Source organism: Onychomys torridus, chromosome X, assembly GCF_903995425.1.
Source record: "Onychomys torridus chromosome X, mOncTor1.1, whole genome shotgun sequence".
Classification (NCBI taxonomy): Eukaryota; Metazoa; Chordata; class Mammalia; order Rodentia; family Cricetidae; genus Onychomys; species Onychomys torridus.
The window spans coordinates 32,248,395-32,265,517 of record NC_050466.1 but is presented as its reverse complement, the minus strand read 5'-3'; the positions used below and the strand labels follow the sequence as shown (position 1 = coordinate 32,265,517).

The 17,123-nt window shown below is 44.9% G+C and overlaps 1 protein-coding gene across 1 annotated transcript in view; it reads left to right on the top strand.

Annotated features, from left to right (window-relative positions):
* The first annotated feature begins 11,247 nt into the window (after positions 1 to 11,247).
* The window catches only part of Gpc4 (glypican 4), a 113,181-nt gene continuing 107,305 nt past the window's right edge, over positions 11,248 to 17,123 (top strand). The window contains exon 1 of the mRNA XM_036175226.1: positions 11,248 to 11,982. Coding sequence (XP_036031119.1) covers positions 11,823 to 11,982 — 160 coding nt within the window. The 5' untranslated portion in view covers positions 11,248 to 11,822. The remainder of the gene's footprint in view (positions 11,983 to 17,123) is intronic.

Here is a 17,123-nt window from a genome sequence, read left to right as displayed (position 1 = left end):
ACCATGCTGTAGATAGACTACTCAAACTACTTCCCCCAGAGGGGAATGGTCTAGGACATTTGGTCTACATCCCAAAATAATGTAGTCAAAACTCAAAAGAACTGAAAAATTGTACTCACACAAATGCATGAAAAAATATGTTCATAGCAACATTATTGTTTTTCAAGACAGGGTTTCTCTGTGTTGCTTTGGCACCTGTCCTGGAACTCACTCTGTATCCCAGGCTGGCCTCGAACTCACAGAGATCCACGTGCCTCTGTCTCCTGAGTGCTGGGATTAAATGTGTGCGCTGCTGCAGCCACCACCGCCACCTGGCCCTCATAGCAGCATTATTTGTAATAACACACTTTAGTGTTCAGTATTATCCATTGATCACTGAATGACCAAGCCAAACAAAAATCTCATTGTAATATAAATACAGTAGTCCTTCCTGGTCCAGTTTTTTCTTGTGTTTTCAAGTTCCTATAGCAATCATAGTCAAAATTGTTAGATAGAAAATTCTAGAAATAAACAATGTGCACACTGATCTAAGGGATACCAGAACATAAGTGCTATAATACCATGACAGTTGATCTGATCACTAAGATGTCTACCAGGTGTCTAATGGGTAGGTAGCCAATATAGCATGGATATAGGACAAAGGACTGATTCATTTCCAGGCTGTGATGGAGCAGGTTAGTGAGAGGTTTTATTATAGTACTCAGAATAGCTCCCCAGGGATAGATAGATGAACAATACCTAAGGCCACATTACATGACCATGCCTGCATCACTCACCTCAACACACAGGCATGTATCACCAAGCATCATTACAAGAAGGATGAAGACATTACAATAAGGCATTTTCTGGGCCTGTGAGATGGCTCAGTTGGTAAAAGTACTTGTAGTACGAATCTTAACAGGTTTTATTAATAAAAACAAACCTGGAGCCAGGTATTGGGGTGAATACTGGAAGATCAGAGAAGCAGAACAAGACACAGCTACCTCACCTTGCCAATTCCTCAGCTGATCCTTTTTCCTCAGACTGGAAGCCTCTGAGTTCTCATCCAGAATGAATCTCAGCTGAACTTCTGCTGCTCAAAAGCCTAAAAGCCTAACCAGCTCTAGTTCCTCATCCTCGCGCCTTAAATATCTTTCTGCTTCCTGCCATCACTTCCTGGGATTAACGGCTCTTGTTACCACACCTGGCTGTTTCCAGTGTGGCCTTGAATTCACAGAGATCCAGGTGGATCTCTGCCTCTGGAATGCTAGGATTAAAGGTATGTGTGTCTGATCCCAGATAAGTTTATTAGGGTGTACAATATGTTGGGGAACACAATATCACCACAAGTACTTTCTGTCCAAGCCTGACATCCTAAATTCAACCCCCAGAACCCATAGTGGAAGGAAAAAACTGACTCTTTGAAGTTGCCCTCTGATCTCCAAAAGTGTTGTGATAAATATACACCCTCCCATATAAAGCCCCCATTCATACATATTAATAGAAATAAATGAAAATAATTTTTTAATTAAAAAATTTAAGGTCTAATACATTGCTATAAATTTTGTTATAGTATATTGCCATAATTCATTTAATTTTATTGTTGCTTGTCAATCAAATTATATCATGGCGTTTTTAGAAAATAGCATAGTATAGAAGTAGGAGTGTAGTTCAGTGTTAGACCTCTTATCAAATATGTATAAGTCCATAGGTTCCAACCTAACACCATGAAACAAAAACAAGCCAAATACGCAAAGCTCTCAAAACACAATTTTAAAAAGACTTCCACATATGCATATGGAGGCATCTGGGCAGTGGTGGTGCACTCCTTTAATCTGTTTGAGGCCAGCCTGGTCTACAGGTAGCCAGGACTACAAAGAGAAACCCTGTCTCAAAAAGCCTAAAGAAAAAAATAGTAAGCACAGTGTTCAAAGCATAGGCTTCAGGATCAGAACTGAGCACTTTTGCCAGTGAGTGCCCTTGGACATGCGATGTAGACAAGCAAACACAATTTCCTTATCTATGAAATGGAGATGATTCTAGTAACAATTCATGGAGCTGCCAAAACAATTGCATAACCCATGAGGAATACTCAAAAGATAATAGGAAAGTATTTTGGGGAAGTGCATAGATGAGAAGAGGTGGTCTGAGGTCAGATAGCAGCTACTTTCATCAGCCTCAAAGGAACATTCAAGTCCTGAACCAGCACTGGGCTGTCAAAATGCAACAGCTAACCCAGATGTGGCACAAGCCTGCCATTTTAGTACTACATAAGTGGAGGCTAGAGGATCAGGAGTTCAAGGTCAGTTTCTGCTAAATAATGAATTCAAAGCCAACCTGGGCCACACACGACCCTTTCTCAAAAATATAACAACAAAGAATTCAATTTATAGTGTTCAGGTCAGAGTAGATGACTGTACCAGCATTTTACTATTTTATTTTTGCAGTACTGGTTATAGATTTATATATGCTAGGTAATTAGGCTACCATTGAGCAATGTTTTATTAGCATATAGTGATTATGCATTATAATGGGTTTCATGATATTTTCATACATGTATACAATGTATGTTGATCATATTCAACTGACATTACCCTCTTTTATCTCCCTCCCACTCAGGCTAGTCCACTTTCTCCTCTTCTGGACTAGACCTTTTTGTATTTTGATGTCTTTTTTTTTTTTTTTAATGATCCACTGAGTTTCATTAGGGTTGCTTACTGGTGCATGGGTGGGGAGTTATTCACAGGAGCTACATCACTGGAATTTAAAGTGGTCCCCTACTCCTAATGTCCATCAACTGTCTTTATAGCTTAACAGATGATGTTTACTGGTTTTCTCTGAGGTTGAAGCATTCCACCCTGTAGGGGAGCTCCTTAAGCCAGAAGGTAAACAATATAGTTCCAGGAAGTCCCTGAAACTAACCAGGTTCACTAGGCCCCCTTCTTCGATAGGCCCCCTTCTTTGAAAGAGTAAACAAGCCAAGCTGCAAAGAAAACTTTCATACCAGCCAAACTGCCTGGAAGAAGCAGAAGCCAGCAGAGCTGCCTGGAAGAGGTTTAGACTGACCCAGGCACCAGGAAAGGAGACTCTCTAACCTGTTGAGCTGTCTGCAGACTGTGCAGTGTGCTCCAGGTTCCAGGTTTACGAGCTGTCACCCATGCTGGGATGGACTTTGGTGATGCAGTTTTGAGTCTTTTCTGCTCCTGTAAGTAACCCCTATAATAATCATTGGATCACCAGGGTGGACTTTGTGGTATCTGTAGTTTAGTCTGTCATGGGCTCCCTTTCTGAGGTGAGTAGTATGTGTGATGTGTTTCCCAGGGAAAGTTTGCTCACAGAACAAATGTGTAAGTCTTTGTAAACTGGCCACACTGGCCTAAAACTTACTATACAGCTAAGGCTAGCCTCAAACTTGAGATATTCCTGCCTGAGCCTCTTGAGTAGTTGAGATTGCAGGCGCGCATCACCAGGCTTGGCCCAGCTTACTCCTTTAAAGCAGCACAACAGTCAGTAACCTCATTTCTCCTAAGTAGTGAAGAGAGGCTCTGTCCCCTCAACAGAATTTGTTATTTTTTTTTTTAAACACATGGTCTCATGTAGCCCCCGGCTGACCTTGAATCTACTATTTACCTGAATTGACTTAGAACTAGCAGTTTCCAATGGAGTCTTCCACTTCCCTGGTTTCCACCTGCGTTTTTACTCTGGGCTCTGTAACTGATAATGACCCTAGTTGGATGCTATGATGCTTTTGGTTCTATTTTCATCTCTTTCCCAGATATCGTTATAGTTACTTTTCCAGATTTTCCAGCTCCTAGGTCTGCTGGGCAGACCCTGGTAACTTAACTCTGATTTCTACTCATCCCCTTCATACTTCTACCCACCTAAGGGGTTCCAAAAACATGAATTTTAGAGAGTAGATAATTGATAAACATTTGAAGCTAAGTGTAAGAAGAAAGTTCGTTTTAATTGAGATATAAGTAATAAAAAAAACCAGGAAACATTAGACTGGTGAGAAAAAAGAAAGGAAGAAAAACAAGATCTTCTCTTTACTAGGACAGTTATGGTCACTTAAACATATATGTACACAGACATATGTATACACACAAGCATGTGACTAGGTTGCGTGTAAGCATAGATATTTTTACCTATATACACATATGTATGCACATATATACACATGCAGCTTTAGATGATTAAATTTCATATGCACTCATATAAACAATCTCCAAACTATATAATAATATAATCAATAATTTAAAGATAAATGACAATGTATATACATATGTACACATCGTAGTCATGTTTTGTTGTATTTCTCCCATTTGGTATTAAGGAATGATATGCATATGGTGACAAGCATAAATCTGAAGTGATACATTTTTACATATATATGTACCCATGAAACTACCACTTGGATCAAAACGTAGAACATTTCTAAAACCCCAGAAGGAGGTTTCCTCACATTTCTTTCTTCAGAGTAACTAAAATACTGAGTAAACTCAGCATATTTTCGAAATCATATCACTTGTAAATTTTCAGGAAAGTCAAGTAGTTTACCAGGCATGGTGTCACGTGCCTGTAATCCCAGCCACTCAGAAGGCTGAGGCAAGAGTGTTCAGGGTTTTGGTCAGCTTGGGTAATGTAGCAAGATCCAGTCTCAAAGTAAAAATTCAAAAGCCTGTGTGTTTGGAAGGGGATGTAGCTTAGTGATAGAGTATTTAGCATGTCAAAGTCCCAGGGTTCTATGCCTAGCCACATATATGTAGCCCCACAAAAGAGGCAAGTAGATTCATAGGAATTCACATTTTAAATAAATAAAAGGTAGGAAATTAGACTAGGTTATTTAAAGGCAAGGATGTGGCTCATTTGGTAGAGTGCTTACCTAGCACACCCACACCCTCTACATTTTACTCCCCAGCATGCTAAAAAAAAAAAAAAAGGACAAGCTATTTATTTATTTTGAGAAAGAGTCTCACGTAGTACAGGCTGGCCTCAAACTTACTGTGAAGCCACAGATAATGCTGAACTTGTAGTCGTCCTGTCTCTGTCTCCACCGTATGAGCCAGAATCATAGGTTCATACCACCACACCTGCTTTATGTGGTACAGGAGATGGAGCCCAGGGCTTTATGCATGCTGGAGAAGTACAACCAACTGAGCTACATCCCGGCTCTAAAGATTTTTTTATTAATATATCTTTTAAAATAATCTCTGAAATTGCCAGGCACTGGTGGCGCACACCTTTCGTTCCAGCACTCGGGAGGCAGAGGCAGGTGGATCTCTTCAGTTAAAAGCCAGCCAGAGCTACACAGAGAAACCCTGTCATGAGAAACATAATCAAATCAAAACAAAAAAAGGAAAGAATGAAAGAAACAAGAAAAAAAAAGAAAAAAAATCCCTCAAATCAAAGGAAGCAAACCAGGGCTTTCTTGGAAGTTGTGGATATGGAGGAGTAGAGAAGAACCTCATCTTCAAAGTCCTCATGCCTGCCAGGAGGTTCCAGGCCCTTTGAGAACTACTAAGAAAATGCCAGTTAGAATGATTATAGAAAACCAGCCTGACTGAAGGAAGCTAGCATCTGTTAGCATGAAGGGACATGGGAAAGCCACCCCCCTGTGCTGCGTGTCTTGAATTCCATTCTTTGCCAGGAAGGAATGTGTGTGCAGGTTTCAGGCTCCTGCTCATTTGAATGCGTTATTGTTAGAGCAGCAGTTCCGCAGACATTGCCCATCAGTGCTTCAAATAAATGACAAATGTCAAACTATGTCTGACCTGCTCTCTGACTCTTTTATCTGTGCTATCTCTTTGGAATAGAAATGTCTGCTCCCCGCTGGGTCTTCTTAAAAAATGCATATTGTCTCTTCACATAGAAGGCTGAGGATGATGGGGCTGTGGAAAAGAGTGGGGTGGGGGGCGGAGAAAAAGAAGTGAAGGAATTCATTGCAATTTCTTAGTTTTGAAGTTCAAGTCCAAAAATCTGGAGGGTTGCACCAGCCCTCCATTAAGAACGTTCTTATGGCCACTTAAGGCATTCTGTTGCTTTTTAGGTGCACTTTGTTTTTGCCAGTCTCTTGATCTTCACTGTAGAGAAGCAGGTGTCTTAAAGTCCAGTTAGGGGAGGGTGCTCCTCAGTGCCTTGAAGCCCCTGGAGAGTGAAACTGTCAAAGGGTAAGTGATTTGCTTTGTCATAGGAGGGCAATCCCATATAAGATCAGGGACCACTAGTTCTTTACCAGTTTCCTTTACAAAGATTAAGCACAGCCATCAATATGCAAAACAAGCAACCTGCGATGCTGTTTCCATGTAGATGTGGGCTCTGCTCTCACCCCTAGCTTAAGACCACTGATCTCCCATGTGTCCAAAGTCTTTACTGAACCAACTTTTTATTTTATCTATTTGTTTGTTTAAAAACAATGTTTGAGCTGGGTGGTGGTGGCGCATGCCTTTAATCTCAGCACTCGGAAGGCAGAGGCAGGCAGATCTCTGTGAGTTCCAGGCCAGCCTGGTCTATAGAGTGAGTTCCAGTACAGGCTCCAAAGCTATACAGAGAAACTCTGTCTCAATAAAAACAAAGAAACAAAGAAACAAACCAAACCAAACAAAACAATGTTTGAGTATCTCAACATCAAGTATCAAGACTGACCTTGAACTTGCTATGTAGCCAAGGATGATCTTGAACTTCTTGCTCTTCTTGCTTTTGCCTGGGCTTATAGGCATACATTATGACATCTCTCTCTGTCTCTCTGTCTCTCTGTCTCTCTGTCTCTCTGTCTCTCTCTCTCTCTCTCTCTCTCTCTCTCTCTCTCTCTCTCTCTGTGTGTGTGTGTGTGTGTGTGTGTGTGTGTGTGTGTGTGTGTGTGTGCTGCCAGGGACTGAATTCAGGGCTTTGTGCATACCAGGCAAGCACTTAACCAACTGAGCTGCATCATTAGTTCCTAGATCATTTTTTTAAACAAAAATTTCATAGTGTTTAGGATGAAGGCAAAGTCTGTCATATTCTAGGTAAATTCTCTATCACTAAGTTATATCCCAAGACCTAGAATCAACCTTTGTATAAAATAAGTAATCACATAGTATAGCTTGCTTGGTTGCTTCAAAAGTTGAAAAACTAAGGGACAGAGAGAACTACTGGGAGAAATTCAGTCTGAAGATATGCTGAATTTGTTCAAACAACTTTTTCTTTCTTTTCCTTCCTTCCTTCCTTCCTTCCTTCCTTCCTTCCTTCCTTCCTTATTTATTTAGTCAGAGTCTCATGCAGTGCAGACTGGCCTGGAAATCATTTTGTAGCCAAGGGTGATCTTGAACTTCTGATCCTCCTGACCTTTACTTCTCAAATTCAGCGATTACAGACATGTCCTACCAATCCAGGTTTATAGGGTACTAAATATTAAACCCAGGGCTTCACTCTGCTGACTGAGATACATCCCCAGTCCTGTCCAAACAAACCTTTAACAGTTCTAAACTAATCGCACACTTTGAAAACCAGAAGATTTCAAATAGAGGTCTTTTCTTTCCCTGAGAAAATGCCCAGTTCTTGGAATAGCTCTTGCAGTGCTGAGGGGAAAACTCTCAGACAATGTGGAGGGACAAGGTTAGCAGTTACTTGCTTTCAGAGTTTAGAGACAGGAGCTGCTGTGGCTTCTGCTTGCAGTTCCCCAGGCAGGCTTTCTAGAAGAATGCTATTGCTATCCCACCTGAAACCTGAAGGATGAATCTGAAAGAACTGTCCATGGAATGGAGAAGAGCAACAGTGTATTCATAGGACTAATCTCGTGAGGATGCAATGAATTCATGACAGGAGAGAGAAGGACTGCTCTTATTGGATCACACAAACAATTTAGCAGAACTAGGGAAGGAATCCACTTTCTTTTCCCCATCTTTGTATTTGATGGTGTGGGGAGCTGACCAGTTGGTCAAAAGGACCTGATTCAACTTATTCTCTTTGCTTGGAGGACAGCACAATGTGTCCTTCATTTCCTATGCAGGGGATGAGAAACCCCTCACTTGGGAAAACTATAGTATGCTATAGGTGCATTCTGTCTAAGATGTCCCCTAGAAACAGGAAGCAGATTTGGTGGCTTTTAGGGGCTAGAATGGGAAACTGGAGTACTCATGAATATGTGGCTTGCTTTCTGGCTGATGAAAATGTTCTGGAACTAGCTATGGTACATTGTGACTGAGCTGTGTATTTTATTTGTATACATGTGCAGCTGTATGTGTTTGTAAGTGTGAAGACGCACATGGAGGTCAGAAATCAACCTTGGGTATTAATCCTCAGGAGCCAACCACCTTGCTTTGTGAGACAGGGTCTCTAATTGGGACACAGAGCTCAGAGCACACTGATTTGGCTAGCCTGGCTGGCCAATGCTGTTTCACCCTCCCTAGCACTGGGATTACAAATGTGTGCCTTGACGCTGGGCTTTTTTACACTGGTTCTGGATGTTGAACTCAGTTTCTCATACTTGCATGCCAAACACTTTACCAACTGATCTAGTTCCCCAGCTCTCAACTGTACATATTCAAATGGTTAAAATGGTAAATTTCATGTGGTCTTTTTCCTTTTTTTTTTTGGAGCTGAGGATCGAACCCTGGGCCTTCCACTTGCTAGGCAAGTGCTCTACCACTGAGCTAAATCCCCAACCCCAATTTCATGTGGTCTTAGCCATAATAATATTTTTGAAAAAAGTAGAAACCAAATCAAATGGAAGTTGTGTGAAGTCTTCAATTGTACATACAGCCTCCAACACACTGGTGGCAGAAGACTTACCCATCCCCCACTGCACCTCCCACCTCTTGGTGTAGGTGCATCTCCTGCATGTTGGAAGCTGAGGTGGGGGAGGGGAGAGGATAAGGAACTAGGGCCATCTGAAAAGCTTCCTTCTGGGTGATATTTGTTTCATAGATTGCCAGTTGTTCACCCTGTTTGTATTTCAATGAAAGGCGGCTTTGAAGTGGGATCCGCCTCAGAGCAAGGCTTGGGGTTCCTGCCTTCTCTGGTGAAGTTCAGACTTGTCCAGATCTGCCTGTAGCCAGAGGTTACTGTTTCTGGTAGAAAAGGCTAAAGTTTTGGTTAATAACATGCTAAGAGGAAGAGCATCAGTGGCTTGAGGGGGACAAAAAATGAATTTCTCTTGCTGTGAGAGGCAGTGTTCCAACTGCTCCCCTTTATTATGTAGGAGAATCCTTTCTTCTCTTATTGTCACTGAATTTTATTTCATTTCATTTTGAAAGAGGGTCTGGTGTAGCCCAGGCTAGCTGCAAACTCCTTATGTCCCTGAGGCTGTTCTTGATCTTCCAGCCTACACTTTCTGGCATTATAGGTGTGTGCACTGCATACCCAGTTCAGAGTTTCATTTTACTATTAATGTTGGTTGCATCTTAGATCATATTTCCCTTAGTGAAGAATATCTTTAAGTATGCATCAATGAAAGTTAAATGCTAGCAGTGCCTCAAGGACCTCATGGTTATCAGTTTAAGAATTACCTGGACTATTCAAAAGATCATTGAAAATGACAGGAAATTCAATGCAGCCGAGTTTGCACAATTTATATGTGTTGCCAGACCTCTGAAATTGGGAGTCCCAATTGGGTGTGTGGTGTACGCCTCTAATCCCAGCACTCTGGAGGCAGAGGCAGGCGGATCTCTGAGTTGAAGGCCAGTCTGGTCTACAGAGTGAGTTCCAGAATAGCCAGGGCGGCATGGAGAAACGGTGTCTCAAACAAACAAACAAACAAACAAACATCCAAAGTCTCAGTTACAGACAGGTCACAGTGTGTCTGTTCATGCTACTGGCCTATAAGAGTCAATATAAGGAAGAGGAGTCGGCTCCACTGGTTTCTATGGCTCTTCATAGCCAACCATGTCAATGAGGTTTACAAACAACAGTGCAGGAAGTCTCAACAAACCCTCTGAGGGCGATAATTGTAATGATGGCTCATATCTTCACCCTATGTAATTTTATGGGAATTGAGAGTCTAGCCAAATAATAAGCTCCAGCCCTTTTCATCTACCCAGTTCCCAGCACACTCCCGAGGTGTCTGAGGCACTTCTCACCCTAACCTCTTAAAGCAGATTGTAACAATAACAACAGTAATGACAAGTTCACAATCTGCACAGTTCCCTTCATTAAAGGAGCCCTGGGAGCTTCAAAAACACTCATTAATGGAATCTGACAAAGCTTGGAAGGTGGGAAGACTCACCTATTCCCAGTTTTTTTGTGGCTAAATGTAGACTGGGAAGGATTGGAGATCCTGGGCTAACATTCCCTGTGACCAACAGGGCCCCTGATTCAAGAGTCCGGGTTTTGCACTCATTGTCTTTAGGTGAGTGCTAATTACTAGTGTTTCCTTTCTCTCTGCAGTGCCTCAGTTCTAATGCCTACACAGGGCAGTGTGGGGCCAAAAGTTCTCCCAAGGGGTTGGGAATTTAGCTCAGTGGTAGAGCACTTGCCTAGCAAGCACAAGGCCCTGGGTTCGATCCTCAGCTAAAAAAAAAAAAAGTTCTCCCCAAGCAACCTTGATTTAGCTTCATCTACTCAAGGTTCAAGTATTTTTCTGGCCAGTTTCAGAGTTTGTTTATATTTATTGCAAAACCTAGGGCATGCGTGGGAACGGAACATTGTGTGGGGATGAGAAAATGATTGCCAGAGTCAGGCGCAAGCCTGTGTTAATGGGTGAACACTGTGTGATGGGAAGCTAGTCCAGGGAGGCCAGGTGAGCCTCTCAGGCCAAGTCTCTCCCCTGTTTGGAGCAAAACAACGCCAGCAACATGAGTGGGTGTCTTCCTTGCTCAAGTGCTGGTTAGGAGAGGCCCTGGATGCCGGGTGGCAGTAGTGAGGCAGGTATTGGAGCTGAAGGGCTCTGTGCTGCCTTGGCCCGCAGGGACAGCCTGTCAGGTGGCTGTGGAGAAAGGCTTGTGGCTCAGACAGGGGCTGAAGGCTCCAAGACCCAGGCCACCAGGATCCCTGGGACTTGGGCTCTCAAGCAGGAAGAAACTGGCCTTTCCTATCCTGGCGGGGGGCGGGGGGCGGGGGGCGGGGGGCGGGTTCCCCGCCTCTTGAGGAGGAGGGTAGGAGGGAGGAGTCCAGCAGGGCGTGTCGCAAGTAGGAGTGCCGGGCGCCCCGTGAGGGGGCCCCCTAGGAAGTGGATTTAGCCGGCTCCAGATCCAACCCAGCTTCCAGGTTTTCTCCCGGCCCGGCCCTGCGTGCTCCCGCCTGTCTTGGGCTCCCCCCCCCCAGTGCCCGCCCCCTCTCTCCCTAGGGCCGCCCCGCTTGGCCAAGTTTGCGGAGCCTCACTGCGCGAGCCCGGCCAGTCAATCAGCTGCAGAGCTGAGAAGGGCACAATCGTGCGGCCGAGGGCAGTGAGCTGAGCCGAGCTGGGTGAGCGGAGCAGCGCCGGGTAGCCGGAGCCCCGCGCCAGCGATCACCCGCCGACGCCGCCCACACTCTGCTCTCCTGCGACGCCTGCCACCTTCCCTTCCTTCCCTGAGCCCCTTCGCCCCTAGCCAGCTGACCCGGGATCTCTAGCCTTGGGAGCCCCGAGGTCACCGATCCTCGTCCTAGTTCTCTTAGGTCCCGTGCCCATTCCACGCCTTTTTCCTTGTACCCCACCCTGGCTGGGCGCCTGGCACGGGGAACCGTTGCCTGACGCGAGGCCCAGCTCCACTTTTCGCCCGCGTCTCCTCCTCTTGCCCTCCTCCTCCTTTGCTACCAACTCCAACTCCTCGTTTCTCGCTCCACTCGTGAGTCCTCGACTCCGCGCCTCTCCGCCCGCTCCGCAGCACCGCTTCCCATCCGGTCTCATTCTGTCCCCCAAAGGTGGGAGCGCGTCCGCCCGGGTCCGCACCATGGCACGGTTAGGCTTACTCGCGCTTCTCTGCACCCTGGCCGCGCTCAGTGCCTCGCTGCTGGCTGCGGAGCTCAAGTCGAAAAGTTGCTCGGAAGTGCGACGTCTCTACGTGTCCAAAGGCTTCAACAAGAATGATGCCCCGCTCTATGAGATCAACGGTAGGTGGGAATTCTCCCCCCATTACCGAGCGGTGGGCACCCCGGGAAAGGGACGGCCTCCCATGCCGCACCAGGTAGCCGAGAAGGAGAAACCGGCCGGCGGGAGCCAGCTCGGGCGCGGAGCGGGCACCGCGAGTGGAGGGGCGCCGCCGGTTTGTCCAGTGCCACTCATGTGCTCTACTGTTCTCCCCGTCCCTCCCCACCCCAGTCCCCCAAGTCTTCTTGGTCCCGGGAAGACACTAAGGACTCTGGCCCTCAAAGTGCGTAGCATGGGCTCTCTTGCCTTTTCCGGGTTGAATTCCTTACTGGGCTCCCCGCTTTGTTGTGTGGGTGACTACGAGGCCGAGTGGGGGCGGGGTGGGGGAAACCTCCTGGAGTTTGCAGATTCCTTGGGGCGCAAAACGTGCGACTTGAGAATAAGTGGTTCACTGACGTTCTCCTAAAACCCCTCTCCCCGCCTCTCTTCCACTCCTGACACAGTGCTGCAAGGCTTTAGAAGTCACCTTTAAAAAGCGAACGACCCCCTTTACTCTCCACTCTTCCAAATCCTGACTTGGGAAGTCTCCAGCTTTCCGGAAGGTGTTGGATAAGAAGGGTATTTCCCTCCCTTTTTTCTTTTCTCACCTCATTTTAAGGGTTAATTGCACTTTCAATTACAGACCTTTGAAAGGACTGATTACAGGAAACCTGAATCTCAGTTTGGAGATGGTTATGCAAATGAAGATGGCTTTGCCTCTGAAAAAGTTCGCCGGATTTCAGCGCTGGGGGTGCGTGGGGTGTTTGTGGAAGCCCTCCTGGAGCTCTGGGGAGGCAGTACCACGGGTACACCCTCCTCTCCTGGTCGCGAGGTCTGAGGCCCGCTGGTAGCCGTGCCTGGGCGAGCCCTCCTTCCCCGTTGTACTAGATTTCCGCAGCTGCCAACTGTTGCGCACAGCCCTGCGGGTTGGCGCCTGAAGCGGCACAGGTTGCTTGTTCACCCTAGGGGCTCAGAAAGAACCACGAACCTAACTGGCTGTTGGCCAGCTTAACCTAACGGAGGAGTTAGAGATTTGAGCCCCAAAGGCCAAACGTCCATTCCGAACCTTTCATGGAAGTGTGCAGAGTGCGCCTTTGCCTCGCTGTACTGGTTGCCCGGGTGGGGCAGGCAGGGGGCCAGCAGCCAGTAAAGGAAATACTGTAATCTTAACCAGGCGCTTCCAAGGGCTTAGGAAGACTTGGGGGTCATCTTTTGGAAGAGCTATTAATAACCTTGGAGATTAAGTGCAGTCATCAATTACATATAAATTACAAAGGTAATTGAGGGAAGTTGCTGGGCACTTTGAGAGTGTTACCGGCCTCCGTCTAGAAATAGAACTGAAGAAATTGTTGGTAGTAGCCCAGGCATCCACTGCACCTTGGCAGTTGTCAAGTAACTCACACACTACTGATGAAAGGCCGTTTGCCCTTCAGCAGCCTGTCTTTTTGGGAGCTCAAGTATGTCCTCCCAGCCTCATGATTTTATTGGTTGTGAATGCTCTGAAAAGCCCCCTTTCTTTTCCCTCTTCTTCCTGCCCTGCCAGTAAGAGAGAACTGAACCAGCAGTCGCTGAAGCTTGGGGGCTCTGCAGGTCAGACCTGGGGTCTTTGTGCCCTGCACAGTTTGGGCCTGGGTGCTTCCGAGATGATGGCCGTGAAGGTTATAGTTGTCATTCCCACGTTCTGAAGGGAGGCATGCAGCTATGCACTTAATGTGAACGTGACAGGTTTCCATCTGCTCCTGCAGACAATATGTGCCTTTGAGATGGACTAGAGGCATTTCAGGAGTGAGCTAAGAAATTGCCCTCCCCAGTTTCTTCAGGTTTATGGTGTGAAGTCTCAGGAGATGTCAGGGCATCTTCCCCAGCCAGCATCTAATGGAAAAGGAAGTTGGAAAGGTGTTTAGGGACACTAGGTGTTCCCTTGGATTGTCATCAGCCCTGGAAAACACCTGAGGTGAATTTTTGCATAAATGTCTATCTGGACCCCCACTCCCCACAAAAAAAGATAGGGGAGTTATTAGTGACCAGCAGCAGGAAATGGAAGCTAATGTGCTCACACCCAAAACATTTTATTCTTTTTGTCTTGTCCTTCATCTCCCTCCCAGGGCTGCTGCTTTTATTTCCCCCTTTGAATGACCTACTGGACGGCATTCTCCTGAGGAACAAAGGAAGTGCCTTTTTAGCTGGAATCCTTGGAAGACCACCAAGGACTTTAGCTCATGCAGTGCAATTTCGCACCACTTTCAACAATAACAAAAATGCATGACTGAATGGCTCAAAAATGTGGAGTGTTAGAGGCATTCATTTGAGTCTACGACACTGTCACAACACAGACAGACCCAAGCAAATACCTTTAGACGGCTGGTAGAGAATTGGGGTAATCTTTACCATCGCCCTGACCTCTCCACCACACATTAGCCGCATCTTGTGTGGACTATCCTCAGATAATTTTGGCCATTTGGGGAGGTAGTTGTGGGGAAGTCAATGTAACGACTTGGGTTCAGCCTAGGTCCAAATGAATTAGATGCCAAGCGCTTTATTTGGGTGAAATATCTATTTTCTTCAAAGCCAGAGATTATCTTATAGGCAAAGTGTTGCAGTGTCTAGGTGACTAGTTCATTGCCCCTGGGCTAATCCAAGTTTAAAGTTTTATTTGGAAAGAACGGTGAGGGATTGAATCCAGGGTTTCGTATGTGCCAGGCAAGTGCTCTACCACTGAGATACCATATTCCCCTTCTTGAAATTTTATTCTTGATAGCCTTGCACTTGGCATTCTAGAGGTCTTGGACAGACTTTGAGAAGAAGAGATGTCCTGAAGGACTCTCAGTTATAGATTATAGTTGAGATGATCTGATCTTGGTGTATTCTCAAGGATGTTAGAGAATAAAAGTACAAACCTGCTAGGGTTTTCAAGTGAAGTCCTGCATTGCCATGTGCTTGACTTCAATACTTTGCATTTAATGGCCAGATGCTATGATAAAAAGCATCTGTAATAGCTTTAATTGGCCATATCTTTTTTGGAGTGCCTGCTATGTGAAATATTCTGTGCTTAGCATCACAGAGGCAACAAGAAGGGCAGGAGATTCACCCCTTCACAAAAAGACCCCACCTTCCTGGTAGTAGGGAGATAAGCCATGCACACATACTTCACATGCACTAGGAAGTGTGATAAGTGCCATGCGAGTAGATGAGAAATGTGGACTTGGGACTACTTCAGTGGTAAAGCATGTGCTTAGCATGTGCCAGGCCCTATGTTCAACCCCCAGCACTAAAACAAAAAAAAAAAAAAAATAAGGAGTAGGGATTGGGACTAGAGTATTAAATAGTTAATGATACTTAGTATAAAATAATACATTATCTAAAATTCTAACTTTTATTATGATATGCAACAACTAGCATTAGTAGCCTGCTGGAATTGTCTCTTAAGAGTGTGGCATTTGGTTAGAAAGAGTATTGACTTGTAAAAGGTCCTTTTTCATGGTAACATAGAATGATACCGAGGAGAACTTTGTGCTGGTCACTGTGATCTTGGAGTCTTTGTTTCCTGCTCCATTTATCTTCATGAGCAAAGCATCTGGGAGCATTGAAAATGCTTGCATGTGTATCTCAAAGGATTCTGGGAATTACATATGTTATGTCGGGACATAGTGGGGAAGGGAAGGAGAGAGATCCTGAGATTTTACTGTAAATGAGATGATACCTTTCCAAGATTTGTGTTCTTTGTCCTCTTCCTGCTGAGTTGGATTTTTGTTGTTGTTTTGTTTTGAAACAGGGTCTCATGATGGAGCCCTGGCTGTTCTGGAACTCACTCTGTAGACCAGGCTGGTCTTGACACACACAGATCTGCCTGCCTCTGCCTCCCAAGTGCTGGGGTTAAAGATGTGTGTCACGACTGCCTGGCATCGGTTGGATTCTGTTACTGAATTTGTGATCTCTTAATCTATTGGCATCATCAGTTTGGCCTTCTGTGTTTCATTTGAGAGGGTCTTATTGAGCCCTAGGGCTAGTGTCTTAAGTGTTAAAGCAACTATCTTCTGGATGTGTTCAAAAAAGACCTTAGTAGCGGTTCTGGCTTATGCGGTTGAATCTCTTTTAGAATGTATAAATATAAAATATTTGATTCAGCGTAATTACTATTTTCCTTTTCTATTTGATTCACATCAGGTTGCATGCAATTTCAGGATTAGCTGGAGACTAGATTGAGGAAGGAAAAAGAGAGTTTTCTGTTTTTTGAACATCAGTGTTAATCTGAGTTAGTTCAAAGTATCTTTTTTCTGGCTCCCTAGTAACATTAGCTGTTTTATGTAGTACAAGGGTTGTTCCTATATATGTTCACTGCATTTTGGCGTTACAATAGCTGTTGTGTACTTTCTTGGCTCAGCCTCGTTCTAAGGACTTTGTCTCATTTAAAGGCCACAACTGTCATATGCAGCCAAAATTATCACCTCTAATTTACTCATAGAAACTGAGATCGGAAGGGCTTAAGAAATACATTCATGGGGCTGGAGAGATGGACAACTCAGTAGTTAAGAGCATTGGCTGCTCCTGTGGAGGACCTGGGTTCCATTCCAAGCACCTACATAGGGCCTTACTAGCATCTGCAACTCTAGTCCCAGGGGATCTGACGCCCTCTTCTGGCCTCTGAGGCACATAGTACACAGATATACAGGCAAAACACATAAAAGTAAATAAGTAAATAAAGTGATTAAAATAAAAAAAAAAAGAATTTCAGAGTTCTACAGATAGTGAATGGCAGAGGTAGGATTTGAACCCAGGTCATCTTTGACCAAGATTAATAAATGCACTATGTTGTGCAGATGATTAGACAGGAAGGTACATTCTCTAGTCCCCTGGGGGTTTTAGATATGTAAGATAGGCAGCATTGCCCTCACACTGCAGTGGAGAGGATCCAGTTACATCTTCAACAGGGAAAGTGTCAAACCTAGACAGAGACAGTATAGAGTGCATAGAAGAAGGGGTGAATATTGTTTTCTGGACCATGGGGAGCAGTGAGGGGTCCTAGGGAGGGAAATGGCGTGTCTTAAGTTGTTTTAGAAAGATAATTAACAACGCTTTGGAGTTAAGGGTTGGTGAAGCAAGAGATAAAGGTGGGAAGATCTATTAG